The sequence below is a fragment of a genome, mitochondrion (genome assembly GCF_042453785.1).
Source record: "Malus x domestica mitochondrion, complete genome".
NCBI lineage: Eukaryota > Viridiplantae > Streptophyta > Magnoliopsida > Rosales > Rosaceae > Malus > Malus domestica.
This window is the reverse complement of record NC_018554.1, coordinates 329,059-350,000: the sequence shown is the minus strand read 5'-3', so window position 1 is coordinate 350,000 and position 20,942 is coordinate 329,059. Positions and strand designations below refer to the sequence as shown.

Here is a 20,942-nt window from a genome sequence, read left to right as displayed (position 1 = left end):
CTGTCAGTGAAGCCGAAAGAACTTAAGACCCGTTCCACGCATAAACCAGCTCTTTTTCCATTTGTCCGTCTGTTGATAACATCCAAGATTGTGTATTTCAAGTCATTATCGTCGTACAGCTTCTTCACCTTCGGCGCCTTTGCAGAGCTTGCATTACAACACAATGCCTTTCTTTCAGAACCCCGCTTTCGGGAAGGTACCATCACCGGAAGAAAGAAGAATAGACTAAAGGAAGTCTTTCTAACCAACAGAAGCAGCCGTTGGAGCAGAAGTTTCCCCCCTCCCCCTAATGAGCAAGTAACCTCCCTTCTCCCCAAAGGTCGAGTGAGTCCCTACCTTCGATGCCCATTTGTTGATTAATCTGGGGTGGGTTCTGAATAAGAATAGAAAGACTAAGTTTACCCGGTCGATCTTAGAGTAAGGCTTTCCGTGAGGAAAGGGGGTTTGCATACTCGACTGCCAAGAAGAGGCGCTTCACCCCTCTATGAAGTCCATTGAGATGTCCACCCAGGTATAGACAGTGGTTGTGGTGGGGAAATTGCTTCATAATGGGTTTACTGGCAGACATCACATTCTCCTACAGCTTTCATCACACCCCTGCCACCAATGGTTCAACCTGTCACCCATATTAGATTCACCCGTAGTACCAATAAATCTCTTTCAACTACGCCGTCCTAGCTCGGGTTACTAGCTCAACATACGCAACGGGGACGAATGCTAGGTTAGAATCCGATACTAAACTTTTAAAGGAAATCATGGTGGCATACGAATCACCTTATCTTGATACCATTGCAAGTGTAAAGACCAATCCGCATGATAGGTCCATAAACTAGAGACGATTAGATAGCACCATCAGACTTCCTTAGCGAATACTAGCGCCATCCTCAGACGCTGAAGTCAGTCGGAGATATAGATTCGATACAAGCCCCATAGGGATCATAATCTGGATATCCTCCGTCCAGCCCCGACCCGAGCCACTCCAATCCCGGGAACCTTACCAGAGCTACTAAAATCTTGGAAATCGACTAGCCTTACTTGTTTCATTGATGGGTCTCCATCCCTCTATCTTTCCCTCAGCTAGGTATGGTAAGGACAACCTTGAATCGGAGTTTTCATGCTCATACCAACCAAAATTCACTACGGGTAGGGTGAGAATAAGAAGGGTGGATAACCCCTAAGATAAAGCAGTCAACATCCACCTTCTTCCGAGTGGGATAAAAGAGAAGTTTGCCATCAACCCATTGACAAGATCAAACATCGGATCACTACTCATGAGCGGCGGCCCATCTAGCTAGTTGAGCCTTCCTTGCCCACCTTTTCATTTCTTTATTGGCCCAGCCTTCAACCATTAACCTCTCCTCTGTGCACCCTCTCTGGTGTCGGATGGATCTTTCCTTTCATTGAGTGATCTTCCTTTCCTCTTTAAGAAATGTGCATCATGGGAACAGTCATTGCCCGGGGTGGATGGAAGACTATAATTTTATAAGGTTCCGGGGGCCCGTGCGTGTGGGCCTCGGGAGGGATGGGATGCTGAGGCGAGAGGTCTCGGGGGGGCTATCCAGTAACGGATTCCGGAATGCAGCGAGGGGTCGTGGACCAACCCTCCTATCCATCTACCCGTTGGTTAGGTCATTCACTCAAGGGTACCGAGGATGTTGACTCAACGGAATCAGCCTGCGGGTAGAACCGGATAAAGCTTCGAATCCTTGAATAGCCGTCCCTCCGCTAACCAAAAAGAAGCTAGCGATGCGGATAAAAAAACGACAGGGTGGAAGGTTCCCCAGGAGATAGATCCGGAGCAGAGGAAAGAGATGGACTGGGCCCGTAGGGAAAAAAAGACTTTTGGAAAGGATGGAATTGCATAATCAACTGATTGAGAGGCATCGGACCGTTGCTACGAGGTAGCGTTTGGAAGACACGAACAACCGTATTTTAACGAGCCCAGCGGAGGGGAACTGGACAAGGAGAGACGGAAGTATAAATAGATGCGGAACCCTAGTTTCGCCTGCTTGTTCCCCCGGGGATGGAATGGCATAATCACAAGATGGGAGGGAAAATGCGGGTGCATTAGATGCTTCATTTGTTTCTGTTCGCTCGCCCACAGATGAATTCGGAGATGCGGATCGCCTTCCTTTAGTCAGTCTTAACAAGTCAATGGGAAGGAGATGGGTTGCCAGTAGCTTCCCTTGCCGGTTCAGGAACGACGAAACGCCCGTTAGCCTGCAAAAAGATGGAAAGCCTTTCGATTGCTTTGGGTAGCTCGGATCTCATTCATAAGACTCAAAATAGGTTGACTCGCCAACACATGCTTGCTATCGGGTTCTTGAAGGGTTATGGGATTAGGCTATGGTCGGCTCGGATAGGAATAGAGAGGGGGAGACTTCGGTTACAGGGATTCGACCTATTTCTATTATAGGAAGATTTCCGATTCATGGCTTTGTCAGAACTTTCTATCGTTCCTTTTGAAGCCTAGCTTTATGGTTCCGTTCCGTCAGGTTCTCGCGTCCCTGTGCCCAGGGCGAGTCGGGTTTGAGTCTTCATCGATTGGGTGGCTCTTGGTTTCAAAGGAATAGCCCTAACAAAAGTGAAAGTGACTCCATAGCCCTCGACGGGCGAGACCTTAATCAAATTCGTTTGAATCGTCACTAGGTTTAGGACCTTCTTAGCAATTCTTATTCATTCTCGATCCTGTCTTCGTAGGGCGTTAGAACGTACTCTGACTCCCACGGGGAAGCGACGTTGAGCGATCGAACAACTTCAAGTCAGGAAGGACAGGAGTAGACGTTGTACACAATCCGTTTTGGAGCTCCTACTCTGGCTAGTCCTATTTACCTCGCTTCGGAGGGAGAGCTCTTATTCGACATAGACTAATAAGGCCTCTTAAAAAGGGGCCAAAAAGCACTTCTATTTGTTGAAGGAAATGTGCGGCTACTCCTTCTCTTGAGAGGTCCCTTCTTGCTTCTTGGAAAGTTCCCGAAGGAAGAGAGCAATCCTTGTACTAATTAAATACAAATATGGAAGATTAGGTGCCAAAAATAAATAAAAGGCAGTTCGTGCACTGAAGGTATCCCTCTAATTTCCATAAGCAGAAAAACTCCCCCGGGGGGAATTCCTCACATACAGGAAAGCACAGGGCATTGTCCTGCCATTAATTACCCGAGGGAAATCTTTCATCTTTAAATGGTTAGCCCGAAAAGCCAGATCGGGATAGCCGCGCTTACCTCAATGGCGGGAGAGACGGGGTTCGAGAACCCTTATTTACTTAGATTGGTAGAGAATCCACAGGAAGAACGAACCAGGAGACAATGACTTTCGGGGTTAGCGGGCTTACCTCGTGGAATGGCCGTTGAATGGCCTCGGAGTGAACGGGGGTACCTCAACAATGAGAGTAGACCCTCTTGCACGTGGAATTCCTCAAAGACAGGAGAGGGAAGACCGATTGTCTTACTGATTCTGTTGCTGAACAAGAAAAAATTTCGTATAGTATAGAAAATAGATCGAATCCGTTTTTGTTCAGCTGACATAGTACTCTTCTTTCTTTTCTCGCTGGTCGAACCTATTTCAATTCCTCTTCTTTCAGTCGATCGGTCAATAAGGTCTTCATTCACGTAATTTCTTATGTAGTGGAAACGCCTTACAATCTGGTGGGGTTTCGGTGGAGGGTGAAGACCCGGATAGAGAGGGACCTATTGCATTTAAGTCGGCCCAGTGGCGGAGCTAGCAGCAGCAAAGCCGGGATAGTGAAATTCCGGATCGAAGAGATTCACCCGTAGTAGATAAGGGGGCAAAGCCAGAGGCAAGGCTATAGGCGCCTCTATCTGTATGGGGGAATTTCTTGCTCAAGCTTCTCGATCCGGGAAGGGCTACTACTACATACGATGCACTATTGAAAGGCTCGACCCGGCCCGGAAGAGCGCATTTTAAAATCGTGATCCAAAGAGAGTCCTAGTCGCCATAGTCAGAGATTTAGATATAGTTCCGGATGATCCAGATCCAGTCGATTTAGCAGTCGCGCTGTTGCCCCGGTTTGGGAAGCATGTGAGTTGGAATGTACTATCCTCCCGACTGGCCAGCGAATGACGCGAGCGCGACAGGTAGAAAAATTCATGATGTGACCATGACTCCCAAACATATCGACCCGAGTTGCGGAATAAGATCTTCTAGGAGACGCAGCTACCTATAGTAATAGTAAGTAGGAAAGAACGTCTTTTTGTCCTTGCCTGCAAACAAACTTCTCATTTGACGAAATAGCGTCAATAAAGTCCTCCGCCTACACTACTGGCAGGAAAGAAGGGCGAACAAAGGGACTCAAAAAGATAGGTTAGCGACCGGGCGAAAGGTTGGAATTTATTTAGAAGGGCTTGGGGTCCTATTCCCATACTTGGATGATCGGATAACTATCTGAGTGCTTGCCCAAAAGGAGAGATTGGCCACGGCCCGCTGCGGGTACACTAAGTAAGCGACCCACTCTACTCTATCATTCAATCGTGACAGCCTGCCTTTCTACAAAGATCCCAATCCCAAGAAAGAAAGGAAAGTAGGAATATTGGCTTGGTCCATCCCTTCGTGGAGCACAAACAAGATCTATAAGCAAATAGATGAATTCAAGGGCGACGAGACCAAGGAGCTGCTTCAAAGCCCGACGCAATTCAAATTCTTAGTCATTCGCTCCCCAAATAGGGTACTTCCCCGCCCCTACTTCCCTATTTCTTTGGTATTGCTACCGCACCTGTGAGAAGAAAGCAGCTAAGATTCATAGTTTATGTCGCAGGGGTCCCGATGAATTAAAGAAAGAGCACTCCTCTAGTCTAGTCGAAAAGAAAGAATCACTCACCTCAGGGTGGAATCTAAGAGAAATTCTAATCAAATACGCACGTATTCTTAAAAGAAATTCCGGTTACAGACAGGACAGTCGAACCTGAAAGGACAGACATTGATTGACCCACTACTAAGAACCGGACAGTCGAGAGACCGGAGAGATATTGGTTTAATCACAGACCAGACAGACAAGCATTGGTCAAAGCCCAGAAAGCCACCAACCATCGAAGCGTTAACCGTTAAGCCTGATGGGGAAGTAGCACTAATTGCGTCCATTTGCCTCTAAAGGTGCTTAGAACGAGAAGGTAGCACTTCCCCTCTTCCGCATCAAACAAAGAAAGGGAAGGAAAATCAACAGTCCCAGAGCCTATTCTTTCAAAGAGCGCATTCCCCCACACCCTATTCTCTAGCGGCTCCTTCTGTGCGTGGTTCTCTTTATACTATTGATCTGGGAAGCAAGCACTCTTCTGTAAGCCTTCGAGAAGGTTCGTAGCCTTGCTAACGGTTTTCAACCTTTACCTATGTGCCTAGTGACTGATACCTGCCACCCATACGTGGGAGACCCAAGCAAGACTCAATTAGTTGTCCTTCTAACTGCGCATTCTTCCTTTTCTGATTCACTGTAACAAGCCGTTTTTCCACTTGCTTCTTGCTTTGCGTCCTCTTAGTTTTAACTAGTCTGAGAAGGGGCAATTTCCTATTCTATTACTATGTTCTCGGGCATTATTAAGTCTTAGTGTGAAGTCCGCTGTACTACTAGATAAATCTTACATCTTTGACCGGCAAAGCATTGAACGAACACAGGGACTGCCCCTACTAGATCGAAGTTGAGCATGGTCAGTTTCATCTTGCCACATCGTAGCAGCGTACCCTCTCTATACAAGTCACAAGCCATCTCCGGACCAAAGCAATAACAATAGGAAGAAGGATTCACAAGATCTCGTTCCTGCCTCTCTTTGTCCAACTCGTGTATCAACGTATAAGAAGATTCCGTGATAAGAGAGATGAGGTAGCCGACCCGGCAATATGACATAAGAAAGATCAGTTCCAGCGGTCGGTCTGTAACAACACAACCTGAAAGGAAGCCATTCCTAATAGGAAGTTTCTAGCCGTCTTTCTTAGGGCAAGAAGGGTATAAGGAAGAAGGAAAGCTCTCTGAAAGCCCTTGATTCCCCGCTGATAGCAAAAGGAATGCAAAGAAAGAGCAGACGGAATGCCACATCGCGAGAGGCCGTTCCCAGCCGTCTTTCTTGAGGAGCGAGAAAAGTGACTAATAGCCAAACAGCTCCCACTATGAATCAGAGAAAAGTCTAGACTTTCTTCTTTCGACCCTTCTCTTTAGAGATTAGAGAATCACTGTCAGAGCATTGACATCGAAAAAAGGCCAATGAACATAGGCTTAGCGTCTTCCACTGAATTTCCGAGTCAGGGCTTAGGTAAGGAAGCCTAGCTAGCACCTAGAACCATGTCTGTAAAGGGTGCTGTCCTAAAGGGAGGTCCCCGGAGATAGGATAAAGACTTGAGTGTGAAAAGCCTGAACTACTATCTTACCTTATATCATGAAAGAGATGAAGGAAAAAGCGTATAGCTCCTTGACTTAGAGAACAGAACTTAAACTTCCTTGATTGAGAATAATCCTAGGAAGAAGGTAGTTCAGATGGGACTTCCTTTCCCACCACTTCTTTTGCATCGAGACCTTATTCTAAGGGCTTGTGCTGTCTAATATGGGATAAAAAACGAATTCTTCACCACGATTCTCTCTACTTTCCACCCTTTACCTAGAGAAGGATCATCAAAAGGCATTCAGCTTTGGGATCCAAGGAGAAAGGCATGATTCAGTCATCTAGGAAACTTCCTTTATGAAGGCAGAGAGAAAGCAAGAAAGTGAATTTAACCTAGGGTAAATAATTTGGTCAATAGCTTAGTTGCTGCGTCAGCGCATCTGCGACATCATCATTTCTTATAATGAGCTATGCGTATAGAAAGACAGTGACTGTCTTTTGATAGCTATTGGTACAACAAGAAGGAAGAGCGTCACCGCTATGACCATTCAAGTCATAAGGTAAGGCAGATTCTATATAGGGAAGATAAGTCTTAGTTCACTAAAGGCAGCATTCTTCTTCGGTAAGTGTTCCATTAGGAGCAGTTGTCTTCATAACGGACATCCGTCAGAGAAAGAGAATCGGTTGTTGATTGAATCAAAATAGGTTGGGGTGAACAGCTCATATGCGACCTTTTCTTCATTCATGAGGTTCCTCATGAGTGCCTTCTCGTTCTCGGTTGCTCTTGCTATTGTCTGATTTTTGGTCCAACCGGGAAAAATTTCATGAATAGGGTTTCACCTCATATCCGTAGGTTCTTATTGATTTCTGTTTGTGTTCAAACCCCGACTTCTTTGTCACCGCTCCTGCTTGACAGTTCGGCCGTGATTGCGCGTCATCATCATCTATTCCAATGTACCGCAGTTGTGATTGCGGCTGAAAGACAGGAGGGTTTTCTCTTTCTCCCTACTAATATTATGACTCTTACTTCTAGGTCTCTCCTTCCTCCTACAGTTTTATTTTGTAAAATACCGGCAAGTCAGGTGTGACTCTTGTTAGAGTTCCTCCTATTGTGATAGTCTGACTACTACTATTAGTAAGCATTCCTCCTCTACCTTTTCATAGAGAGAGAATAACCAACTTCAAGTTTTTGATTTGACTGGTAGTGCCCGGTGATGTTCATAAAAGATCCCTGTCAGTGAAGTGGCTCTTGTTCGACAAACTCCTCTTTGTTGGTCCTGAGGATGCCAACTTGGTAAGAGATTCATTATATGCGGGAGCCAACAGAGTATAAAGGACCGTCCATCCAAAGGTGTTTGAGGTTCGAGTCTCAGAATAAGAAGGCTTCCAAGCCAGGCAGGCAGTTCTCTCTTGTTCCCCCCTCGCCGGGAGATGTTCCATTCTTCCCACGGGTATGGGGATGTCTCCACAAGTAGGATTCATCTATCAATTGTCTCTCGAAGGGGGCAATCCCCCTCGTAGCAAGGACAGGTAATGGCAATGAAACTCGGGCCTTGCTATTGCTTTTAAACTTTTTATGAAAGTGAACCGGGCGTAGTAGCGAACAGATCTTTCTCTTCCTAAAGTTTCTCTCTTCTCTTGACCATTTACCTTTTTCAAACATGCAAAATCATTTTTTATTATCGTATGTACGATCATATACAGATGGTAGGAGTGGAGATGATTCATCACGTATAAGAGTCATAGTCCGGATTGGAGAGAGACGTTCGACTCCACGTGTCCGCTGAACCAGTTCCGAAGTAGCAAGACGAGTGAATGAAGGCGCTGTAAGCGGAAGTGAATACTCGTTCCATGGAGACAGATAGATAGAAAGTGTGCAGTGAGGGATCTTTCTAGGTAGTAACTACTCGTACAGAAAGGAGTCCCAATGTCCACAGATCTGTGCCTTCAAGAGCGTTTGCTATTGAATGTGCTCTTGTCGCAATTGAATCAGAATCTGCAGCTATTGACTCAGCTGCTCTCGAAGTTGCTCTTTGCGCACTCATAGGTGTGGGACTTTCTTTTTTCGTTTTAGTAAAATGCCTCCGGCAGCAGCAAGGCTATCTTAAATTCCAATTTTCAATGATTGAAATGCATTCCTCTGTATTCTGTTGTGCTCAGCGAACGGGTAAAACCCAGGATGGGAAGTCGCATCTCTTTCGGAGTTGAATCGGGAATCCTACTTTAAAAAAGAATCTAATCATGGGCTCTCAGGTGGCAAAGGTCTGCCTTACCTTACCGCTTTCCAGTCATCCATGCTGCTCCTACAAGAAAAGGGTCTTCGGCCAGCTTTCCAGAAAGAAAGGAATTACTAAATACAGAAAGTACTTCAGGTCAGGAGTGAAGAGCCACAAAAGCACCTGCCAGGAACTGTATCAAAAGGACCGAGAACTACATAAGGTCTGAGACTCACTTCCTTGAAAAGAGAGAGACAGAGTAATGTAGGCAGCGACCGTTCAAGAAATGTAGCGGTTGACCGACCTTTTAGGGTAAAAGAATGAAGAGTAGCTAAATGAAAGAAGTGAAGCAATGCGCAGCGAAGGGGATCCCCATACGTGACAGGGGAGGCCCGAGCGGGCTAGCATAGTTTGAAATAGTCTGACCCGCGAGTCAAAGACCCTTTTTCATTGCCTTCCTTCTTCTTCGATAGCATCAATTAAATGGCACTATTGGAAAAGATGGTCGAATAATCGGCTTCTTGCACAACCCCGTCAAAGAGGGCATTCGATGCATCAATGCCATTCGTACCAGTTCTTACTAACATTGGATTTGCGGCATCAATGCACCTACTCCTCTCTGCATCAATCCGATTCGATAGCATCTAGAGCAGCGAAAAAGGCGAAAACAGTAAGAGCTCCTTCTTGAACAATCGATTCTGTAACAACCTCAAAGGCGGCGAATCCTATATAAAGAAACCTCAAACTCCCTTTATGGCACATCACCTTTAAGAGGAACTGAAGAGGAGAAAGGTTGATCAAATCCACTGCTGTTCTCACTGCTTCACCCAAAAAGGATTTAGGCAGTTTAACATGAGAGAGTATACACCGAATTATTTCACCAATAGTGCGGTTCATTCTCTCAGCAACTCCATTATGTTGAGGTGTTTTAGGAACAGTTTTCTCAAGCCTGATGCCATAATCTCTTCGATGCTTTAAGGGCTATAAGTAGGCCGTTTGCTACTGCTATAAGGACTGCTCGCCTTTATACGATACGGCTTGACAAGTTCAAGCAAACCAACCGTAGAGAGATCAGGCTACACCTAGCTCTCAGCCATTTCTCATTTGATCAATCCGATCTAAAATTTGGAGGGCTATTGTTATCAGAGAGTTCGGTTACATAGCATTTCCTATTGATTTGTCCCCTATCCTATAGAGCTGGACCTATTCTGATTCTGTGCGACCTTCCCCCCTTTTTTTTATAGGAGTTTCGTTGCAGGTACAAGATCCAAAGACGGGCTCGAGCGATACCCCCGCCCACCCATAGCTGAATTTATGAGCTGCGCCTAGCTCCGTGTTTTTCGACAGTATCGACTCCCGCGCGGCTTCCCGCTGCTGGACGGTACCCCAAAAATATAACAGCAAAAGGGCCAGGGTAAAGAAGAAGAATACCAGAAACTGTGGGTCCGAAAAAAGGAAGGCCGCTGCTTGATATCCATTCTGAATATCGGCAAATTTCGGCCTGGCCCCCAAGCCCAAAGAATAAGAACTGAACACGTTTCCAATACCGATAGCAGCTCCCGCTGAAGCAATTGTAGCAGCTCCGGCACCTATTGATTTTGCACCTTCTAACATCTCGAGTTGATCATTCTCGTCACGCTTTTTCATTCACGATTTTATGTCCTCGTCGATTCTTCCCCTCGTTCCTTTTCTCTTGGACATCTCACTTGGAAATTTAATTCTTTTCGATCGTCGCTATTGCGGCCCTCGCTCTCAAGACTGTCGAAGATAGCATTGAGACTTTTCAATGAATACCTCGACTGATCTAGAAAAACAAGTTAGTTCCAGAGGCATCTTCCATTCATCTCGATTTGGGTTTTTCCGCACCATATTTTGATCTGCCTCTTCTTCGATCCGGAATTCCCAGCAAATCCTTGACTCCTCGAATACAATGGAATTTCACACCTGGCAAATCTTTCACTCTACCTCCTCTTATTAACACCATAGAATGTTCCTGCAAATTATGACCTTCGCCTGGAATGTGAGCAAATATATCATGTCGATTGCTCAAACGTACTTTGGCTATCTTACGTGGAGCTGAATTAGGTTTTTTCGGTGTTCTCGTTGAAACACGCGGGCATACTCCTTGCTTCTGGGGACATTGATCCGAAGCTCGAGTACGGTCCGTGCGCCGTTTTTCTTCTCTACCATGACGAATCAATTGATTTAATGTGGGCATCGCTCTTTCCTTTGTCCTTTCCCCCGATTTTTGCCCTATCACTAGTGATTACTCCCGATCCGAAGCACCCCTTTTCCATTCATAGAGAGATCCGATCGTCAAAATCAATAAAAAGGCCATCATGGACCAAGATCCAAACGGATCAATCTTGTTGAGAGGTACTGCCCAAGGAAAGGAAAAGGTTACTTCCGGATCAAGGATAATAAATAAAATTGAAACAAGATAAAATCGTATATCGAAACGACTTCTGGCATCACCGAAAGGATCGAAACCACATTCATAGGCCGACAATTTTTCTGGATAGGTTGAACTATTGGAAGCAAATGGAAAAGGAACACCGTTAGAGTGAGCGCGCTTTACTAATATAAAGTAAAGGCTCTAAGCTCCGCTCCTTCTACGACATGCTGTTGTCGTCTCGAACCTCCTCTCTTTTGCTTAGGACTTTCTTTTTTAAAGAAGAGAAGGTCTCTGATTGGACTCCGAAACGGTTTAGGTCCTCCAGAAGGTCATAGAGTCGTTCTAAGGAGGGTTCTCCCGTGGCGGTACGCGGATTGTCGAGGGCCCGAGCCCCGCGCCCCAGCCAATCGCCTTCCGGATCAAGGCCTGCCATATATTGTACAATTTGAACCTTGATCTCGAAAAGATCTTTGGCCTCAATATTGGCCAAGTAGATGTCCTGGGCTTCGGGAGAATTCACTTTCGCCAAAAGGCGCCGCTCAATCGAGCTAACTGAATCTCCTCCTATCACTTCATCTGGGTGATAGGGGAATTTTTCTTCTGGGGGGAAAAAATTAGACGGACCTGCTTCCTCCCCCCGGGAAGCGACCGGATTAGCAGGGGCGTTTTGGGGGTGCGGCTGGGCTACTTCTTCGCCTTCCTCATTAGTAAAGGAATCCAAAAAGACGTCTATATCGAAAGAAGTCCAACCAGAACCCCTACTGCTACCCCCCACGGTACTTCCACCTCCTGATCCGCCGGAGGATCCTGAAGCCTCCATATTCATTTGTAAATCAAAGAAAGAATAAAAACCGAAAATTATGCGACTTCCAGTAGACCACCCGAGTCGACTAAAGAGGAAGTAGAAGGATCTTCTCAGTAGCATTCCCTTTATCTTCCCTAATAGGAAAGTCGGGTCTACGCCAAGTAGTAAAATAGTGGAATAGAATATGGAGAGTAATGAGAGAATGATTAGTAACGAATAGAGAAATTGGCGTACTCTAGGAACACGAGTAAGACGTCTTTTCATGAGAGTAGTTTGTACCTTAACTAGCTCTGCTCGCAGAGCGGCATAACGGAAAAAAAAATGGAAAACTACACTAGGATCCGACCTACCTTAACTTCCTCTCTTTCTTCATTCAATATCTGTCTAGCCTGCTAACGACGCCCTTATTACATTACGCTATTTACCCTTCATTACTGCCCCAGCTTTGAGTGAAGTTCCTTTATTTGATCTTGTCTCCTAGTGGTACCATCTCTGCTTACTCTTTCTTCTTTCCATCTACTAAGTTTGCGGAAAAGAGAGAGAGAGCAGACGGTTCTCGGCATCATGATGCAAGAATGACATCTGAGATCGCTCATTCCATTGCTTTACAGTCATGATATGATAGGAATGATTCTATTTACTAGAAAGAGACAACACCCTATTCTTAGCATCGAAGAGGGAATTTTGTGTAGACTGCTTTTTGAAAGTGAAATAGAGACTTTCACTAAAGAGTGAGATTGAGGAGTGAAAGAACCCGGTATTCACATAAGAAAGTGGCAGTAGTGCTTTCCTATATAAGAGAAAGGCTGCTCTTACCTGGGGACGTCTGCCTAAGCACCGGCTTTTGAGAGGTCTTTCTTTGTCTCTTTTCTAGACGGCTTACCTAAGCTTGGCACAGATGTTCGTACAATCCAATCTGTCTTTCTCTTCAAAGACAAAAGATGAATAGCTTTCCTTTCTGACTGTATTGCCTTATCCTTGATTGATTCGGCATTACCAGCCTTAGGAATCGATCTAGATGCACCATTTCCGGTCGAATAAGAAGTAATTCCTCTTTGCGTAGATGAAAAAAGGTTGGGCTACTTCCTCAATCAATGCCCGAGAGCTGCTCGAAGAAAAAACCTTATCCTAAAGTGGCAGTAGTCTAGGCGGACACCTTTTCTTTTGCCTTACCCGCTACGCCCCCTTTCTAAGTAGCAGCTTAGGGTTTGACAAACCTTAATTCAAAAGCTGGAAACTCATATGCTAGTACACTTGCCCTGTATGCCCCATCTCCATGAAAGTCTTAGCCAGTGCTTCTTTCCGCCTTCCAACTTAATAGATTCTCTCTATCTCTATTTCACTTTCAGGGGTGAGTATTAAAACGTCATAGGAAAAGAAAGGGGTTAGCTCTTAGCTCGCTGGTAGTACTGATACAATCAATATGTACACACATATTAGGAAACTAAAAAGCAGAAAGATCCTTTCAAAAGGGGGTTGGATACTCACACTCGGGAACTTCTCCTAATCTCTCTTCAAACTTACCCTTTCATTAAGGTTAGAACCTTCCTAAAATTCAGGAGTTTCCAGCTATGCCGCACTCTCAAATCCACTCATAAAAGCATAGCGAGAGATAGCAGCTTCTGATTCCGGAGATTCTATCTAGGTTCTAGTTAAACTCCCTGGTTATAGGGGCTTATAATAGTACTGGAAAGGAAAAGGAGTATTGTATATCTACAGGAAAAAAATATGTTATAAAACAGGAAAGATTATATGTTAGTACTCCAGGTACTCTCTTATTCGAGACGAGAATAGGCCCAACTCGCCTGCATCGACAGCAAAGGAAACTGGCAGGGAAATAGATGCCATTTTTTCTCCAAGAAGATCAATGGCAACTGGCACTTAAACTAGATATCCCTCAGCCAGAGACTCTGGGATGAAATGACTCTTATGATAGTCAGATGGCGAAGAGTTAGAACGTGGCTAATCCGCTTTCTCCCATTTCTCTCTACTCTATCTATGAAGGCTATGAAGGAATTCGTTCATAGAATGCGATTGCACTACTTTTTGAAAACAACCGTACGGGATATACTCGGCCGAGGAGATTGTACCAAAGGAGACCCGTTTTACCGATCGTTTGATTGGGTGTGTCCTTAGTCGCTCCGGAGAAGCCATACCCTTAGGAAGCTTACCCAACTCATTTTTTAACTCCCAAAAAAGGAAGACAACCCCAGTAAATCGTGCATAATTGAAGAGGAAAGATTCTCTAAAAGCCGATGGTTTTTTTGTGTTAAGAATGGATACTTCTTGGTGTTTGCCGGAATTCCGACTTGGGCATACCTTTGACCGATTTCCTGCCCCTTCATTATGATTAGTAAGATGGGGAAAAGCGGAAGAGGAAGAAGCCCGAAGAATCAAACAAAGAATTCATGAATGCAATGAAGCAAGCCAAGATCAATGGAGGGGCATCCATTCAAGTACCCACATTCCAATTCCCAATCATGGATGAGCCTCCTCTACGGATGCAAAGAACTCCTGCACCTTATTTCATGAATGGGCAATCCGAGAGGCCTCGAAAGCGATTCGCTTATGAATCTCCTATTGAAGAGTTATACTATGATCGCTCTGTGGTCCCCATGGAGAAGCCTCTCGGAAAGATGGAGATTGAGGCAATGATATAAGCTGCAGTAGAGCAGACCAATACGGGAGGAAACTGAGATTCAAGGATTTTTGCCGACATCCAGATGTAGCTCTGCCGGAAGGGTTCAAGAGACCGAAGTTTAGTAAATACAATGGTATTTCATATCATCACTTGCTGTCCTTCTGTGGGGATTGCCGAGGCCTTGATTCCCAGTCTGGGTTATTTTTCCACCTTTATCATAAGTCATTAGAAGGGGAAGCACTCAAGTAGAACTCTATTCTCCCCCTTGATGCTCTACGTAGTTTTGACGATGTGATTGACAGATTCACCAGCCAGTAGTTCCACCAGGTGGAACATCCCCCAATCTTTGTGATTTGGTGAATAAAAAAATTCAGCCCGGTTTTGAATTCATTACCTTTGTTAACCGATGGAGGAATTTAGCAGCTAAAGCAAAATGAAACATATAAGAGGAAGATGCAGTACAGATGGTTATCGATAACCTGCATGGGCCCATCAAGGAAGCGATGGTGCTAGGAGATTGCCGAAAATTCCCTCAACTGTTTGAACGAGCTGCCCGCATGCAGAGGAGTATAAAAGACGGGTCTATCACTTTCCTCAGGAACAGTTCTAATGGGGGAGAAGGCAAGCCGAAGAATACCCTAAGGACCCAGCAGCCAACTCAAGAGGTTACCATCACTCCGGATCCAATTAATGCGGTTCAAGCACAGCAGAATGCACTGAGACAACGGAGCACCCGGAATCAGCAAGCCATCCAGGGGGCCCCAACCCACTCAAAAACCTCCTACCCAATCGCAACCGCAAAACCCAGCGGAAGCTCCGCCCAGACCCGCTTATAACAAGGCTGCGCCTCCGGCCAATTATGATCCTCAGCAGCAAGAAGGTGCTCCCGTCACAGGTTTCAGCTTTGCTAGATCTGACATGGATGTTTTGGGCTGAATTCCATCATCAACAGACACTTGTGCAAAGATGGAAATTAGCAGCGCGTAGTCCTTCACCACAGAACTCCCTCAGCTTCCTTCCTTAAGCTATGCTCTGAGTCCTAATATCCATCCTTACTCCTTTTAGTCCAACTCCAGCACAAAAAGTCTCTGTGCTCTCGCTATCTCTAACGTGATTCCCTTCCCTTTCATGGGCTTGTGAGTACGAATTAGGATATGAAAAGGCACCAACATCGGTGACTAGTAGGGATGAAACCAGTTCCAGTTCAGGCATCATCCTAATCATCAGATAGGGAAGCCGGGAAAGAGGCAGGTGAGAAAGCGCTCTCTTTAAGTTGAAGCGAGTGGATCAACAACATCCTCTTTCGTCATGTCTGGAATATAAACCAAGACCAACGAGCCCTCGGTCAAGCGAATGACGACTTTGAATTGAGGATCACTAGAATCCGAAGCTCTTTCAAGTCCTCTGGGCACAAAGGAACTACACACTAGACTATTCTTTTTATCTCTGAAGTTCGAAGTCTTCTCTGCTCTTAATAGAGAGCGCAGTTCCAGCAGAATCTTAATCAGACTCTCGCTCGTACCTAATCAATGCCGAAAAGCCTACCTAGATAGGGATAGACCACCCAACCTGTGAACCAAAGCGCATTCTAACTCCCTTTGGCACAAAAGAAAGTCTGCTATAAAATAAAATAATCGTCGGATGCCAGGTTTTTATTTTAATTTGAAACTCTCCGTTCCTTCTTGACTTGCCTTCGAGCTAACGTTCACGTTCTATATATTCTCCCTAAAGGAGTCTAACCCCAACCTCTTTGGAAGTCAAAGCCAGTTCTTTTCCAGGCCAGTTTCCTTCGATGGCATTTACAGTACAATTTACCGTAGCGCATATCATTTAAGTAGAAGTCTAACCATCTCCTCAAGCCTTCGAGCGAGTTGAAGTTGCTTTCGATGTCGTAGCAGTCTCGGGGTAATTTTGTCTAGTAGCCGTTGCAGTCCTTCTATTAACCATTCTTTCTCCCATAGGTTCTATCTCTAGGTAGGAATAGTTTACAGTGGGAGGGTAATTGAATTAGGTTGCATCCATTGGGATAAAGGTTACAGATTTCTAGTCATATCCAAATACGAAAGATTGGAAGAACCTTTGACTCTATCCTTTTTTTGGGGGGGTGGGTTAGCCCTACAATACAATTAAGGATTCTTTGTTTGCCAAAGGGTCCCGCTCTCATGCTCCCAAGGCATGTTGATGAACCATTCCATCTGTATATTCGATTTCTGCTCTGGACGAGTCCTTCCAGCCCATCTTAACTATTCAAAGGTAACCCTTATCACCTCACCTAAAAGTTCAGTACAGTAACAGCTAAATTGCTATATGATTCGCAATAGAGACTCCTTCATCCCATACCCCTATAATAATGGTAGAGTAAGGGCTCAGGGTACCCTCCATGAATGGGACGGAGAAATCGATCGATACCGCCTTACCTGATAGGGGGAGAAGCGCCGGCCGAGCGGCGCAACGATCAGTGTCAATCAGCAGAAAAGGACCCTAATTGATTCGGGGTCGGTTGCTGTTGCCAATAAGAATAAGAGAGATCCGTCGTTGCTGCCGGTCTTTTCACCAATGAGCACTTGCTTGAGACCCCTTCACGCTGCAACCAAAGACCGCTTCGCTTGGTAAGAACCGAGACCCTTCGGCAGTCAACCTATGGTTACCTTACGATAGCTCAGGTTGGTTAGTCAAGTAAATGGCGGCTACAGGAAGACATACTTTTTGAAGCGGTGAAGCGGTCCAGCACTAACTAAAGGATAGCCATGGCCGGCTAGCGAGCCACTAAGGAATTGGTTCTGCCTGGGAAGGGTCTACCCAAAAAAAGAGTGTGTTTCTTCAGCCCTTCATTATTATTAGTAAGATGGGGCGTATCTTAGCTCCTCCGCATGCTACTTACGATGCCCTCTCTCATGCAATGCGATTGTAGCACACCTATATAGCATAGCGGAAAGCAAGGTCTCGGACATAGGAAGAAAAAAGCTGTTCCCGACGGAGAAAAATTTCGTACAACGCGGATCATGAAATGCATTTCGCACGCAACATTGAGATCGGATGATCTCATGTAACCGTCCCAAACAACAGCAACAGAAGCAGAAGACAGAAACTAATGCAAAGGGGGGGAGGTCAGCACGCACAACCAATCCCCCTCCCGAATCATTGGCATATCCAATGTTTCGAATTCGGTTCCTTTCGGATCGCATCTTACCGCGGAGATATACGGTAGCGGCGAGGGAAAACCCAAAACAATTCTGCTTCGCCGCTCCTCTTTTTTGATGTGAGTTAACCCCCAACCTTTAATGTCTAATAGTTTAAGCCCCTTATAGTATAGTAGGATGTAATTTTTGTCTATGGTCGAATCTAGAATGGTAGCCCCCCATCTCAATCTTCTTCGAAGGTCGATTGAATCAAAAGGAATGAATCCCTCACTCGCTGTCTACTTCTCGAGTCCTGCGAAGGATTGTTTATGGTGGAACTACTATAGGAAAAAAAAGAGTTCTCTTTTTCGTGATAGGTATGGGGCTATTCTGTGAGATAGCTGCGTGCGACGGAGCCTCGTCCAGCGCAGCGGATTTCATAAATGAAGTGGTTCAACCTCCCGTTGTCGAGGAGGCTCCCCCTCCTCCTTGGCTAGTCTACTGGTGAGTGTGGGGGAGAATCTGTGTCTTGCAATTGGACTGAGTAGATTGGAAAGACTGACGTGCTCTGCTCAGGTGCTAAGGCAAAATATCTCACCGAAAGGCGGGAGGGGCGCCTAGCCTAATTCCACTCTACCTGGACAGTAGGGTGGAACCCCCCCTCACGATCTACTAAAGGGAAAGTAGCGTCGATATTGGTTCGAATCCAATTCGTGAGAAGAAGCCAAGCGAGAGACTATAAGAAAAATCTCCGACTTGATCTATAAGAACGTAACAGCCGAGACCAAGCAATACGAACACTAAATAAGCGCAAATGGTCACAGTCCCAAGAGTGAAAGCTGAAAGTCTCTTTCTAGTATTAAGATGGGGCATCGACAGGAGAAATCCTGTTGGTGTAGGGTTTGACCACCCTAGCGGCCAATGATTGTCAAACTTGTTTTACAGTCATGAGGTCGCCCGAAGGCGATCACGACGGTATGCAGCTTCCTTTCTTCGGAAGGGTCTCTGCTTATATGTCTTGATTAACCTTACTCTAAGACACATGGAGTCCTAGTTAGGTTGCCTAGGTACCCCCCCACGACACCTGAAACATGGTGCCGTTTAGGCGAGTCTTGGTGTTCCCAAGGCAGAATGTTTATTCAGACTGACACTTGTAGTGTCACCAAGAGAAATCCTTGAGGATAATCTTGGATGGGCGGTGACGGGGAAGCTAGCCCAACGGATTATAGTAAACGTTGGCGTATGCTATAACTGTCCCAGGTCGCACCTGGAGTAGGAACCATAATATAAAATTCTTATGACTACTACTCGTTGTCTGTTTGAAAAACTTCTGTCCTTGAGGACCATCAAGTGGTACAAGATTCTGGAAGATCTTGCACTGCTAGTTGGAATCCTTAAGAAGGTCCAACTAGTTGTGACTGATGGTCTGACCAAGGAGCTATGTATTGGAGCTCACCTCGTAGCCAAACAGGTGATAAGGCTTAGGAAGAAATCCGGACCCTTGTTTGTTTGCTGCTCTTTATCTAAAACAAGCAGCAGTCTGCTTACAGAAAGCGTATGCAGGGGTCCCTCAACCTAAGGGATTCTTACCTGTGCCAGTTTCCTTAACCGGCTCTGGGTTACCGCGGATTATACCATCCTTTCACAGGAAATTAATCCTCAAAAGGGATGGTCGTGCTGATGTGTTAGTAAAGATATCTTTTTCTTACTTTTCCTTGTGTCGAGTTGTCCGCCTTGCAAAGAAGGTTGATCACTCGATTCTAAGGTCTATCACATCACCATTTAAGGACTATGACAAAATGGAATCTGTTATTGACGATTTCATGAGTCATGTCCCTAAACTGATCTCGCGGTACTGGAAGAGTGCGCTAACCATCCCTATGTGTCAAGGGATTACATGGGAACCCACTTGGAAGGCTATACCTTCTGATAGAGGGCAAGCGCGAAAGGATAAGAAAGGGATCTTTCTCAATATAAAAAGTGAAATAGAGTGGTTCCTTGCCTATGAACTGCATTTTGTATCTAACGATATAGATGCATATCCTATAGGTTTCGGTTACCCTCTCTGGTCACCTTTCATTCGATATGCCCTAGACCCAGGAAATAGAGATATATCTCTTTGGTCAATGAGGGATTCTTACCCTCTTTTCCAATCCCAGGTCGAAGAAAATAGGGCATAAGGAATCCCTAGCTTTGGCTCTCCCGGGAGACTAGCCCAGTCCACCGATTCAGGTGCTGGTAAACGTCGGATATTTGCCATTGGCAACTACGTCAACCAACGGTTGCTAAAGCCTCTTCATGATTGGTTAATGAAAGCTTTATCAACTTTGCCCATGGATGGGACTTATAATAAAGTCTCACCCTTGGACCGTTTGGTTGGAGCGGAACATGTCTCATCTTATGATTTTAAATCTGCCACGATAGGTGGCCCTTATATCTACAAGGAGACGTCTTAGCGGTCCTTTTCGGTAGGGAGGTTGAAGGTTTTGTTACCTCTATCCTCTCCTTATCGTTATTTAAGGTACCGTTCTGCAGGTCACCTGTTCATCCATCGGACCCTCATGTGGTTACAAACCAGATTGAGCGTCCTCCGAATACTGGTGTTCCTGTATAATATCCTTTTGCCAAGGGCCGACCTGTAGTGAATTTCGCTGTAGGTCAGCCATTAGGATATTTGTCGTCTTGGCCGCGGTCGTCCACTTAATCCGTATCTCCGAGGCTTTCTTATAGATCGCCTGCGGAAGGCTTATAAGCCTACAGATCTTAAGACAGTGCCTACTGACCTCTATGAAGATGAGTGTCAGCAGGTACTGTCTGAGATTACTGTGATGCGTGGGTAGATTAATCTATGGCTTAAGTACGTCAAGTGGTACTTGACGACGGCTATTGATCCGGCAGTCTCGATCGAAGAATTCTTCAATGCGCCTATCGTCTCTAGTCGCTGGAAAGCAACTCGAGAGGATCCAGTAGTAGTCCGTTTTGGACAGCTATGGAGATTATATGATCTAGTCGCAGAGAAGGGTCTAGATTACCAGGTCCCAATACTTGGTACCCAAACAGAGTTTGGTAAACCCATAACTCTTTTGGGCGGGATCTCTGGACAACAGTTCCTTGTGTTCGCTGCAGGTATTGACCAACCTGCAGCGAGAAGAGGTGTTGTTACTCTACAAGAGAATGACATCCTCAATGAGACCATCAGAGATAAGACTCTGGGCATCAGGGAAGGCCCAAGCAAGGCTTTCAAAGAGGCTCTGAAAGAGGTGCACGCATTTGCCACTCGTATTGGAAAGCAACCGGATCTCCTATGGAAATAAAGTAAGTCAGCGGTAGGCCGCTGTTCTGAGAAATGATAAGCGGATTGGGCCTACCGGCTTCATTATTATTAGAATGAAGGGGCTTGGGCTCGAAAGATGAAAAGTAAATCTATGCCACTAGCTCCAGTCTCA

General features: G+C 45.5%; 1 protein-coding gene across 1 annotated transcript; it reads right to left on the bottom strand.

The window, feature by feature from the left end:
• Nucleotides 1-10,376: 10,376 nt before the first annotated feature.
• rps12 (ribosomal protein S12) lies at nt 10,377-10,754 on the bottom strand. Its single transcript has one exon. It carries the CDS (start codon nt 10,752-10,754, stop codon nt 10,377-10,379), a length of 378 nt encoding a protein of 125 aa, YP_006666133.1.
• Nucleotides 10,755-20,942: the final 10,188 nt, after the last annotated feature.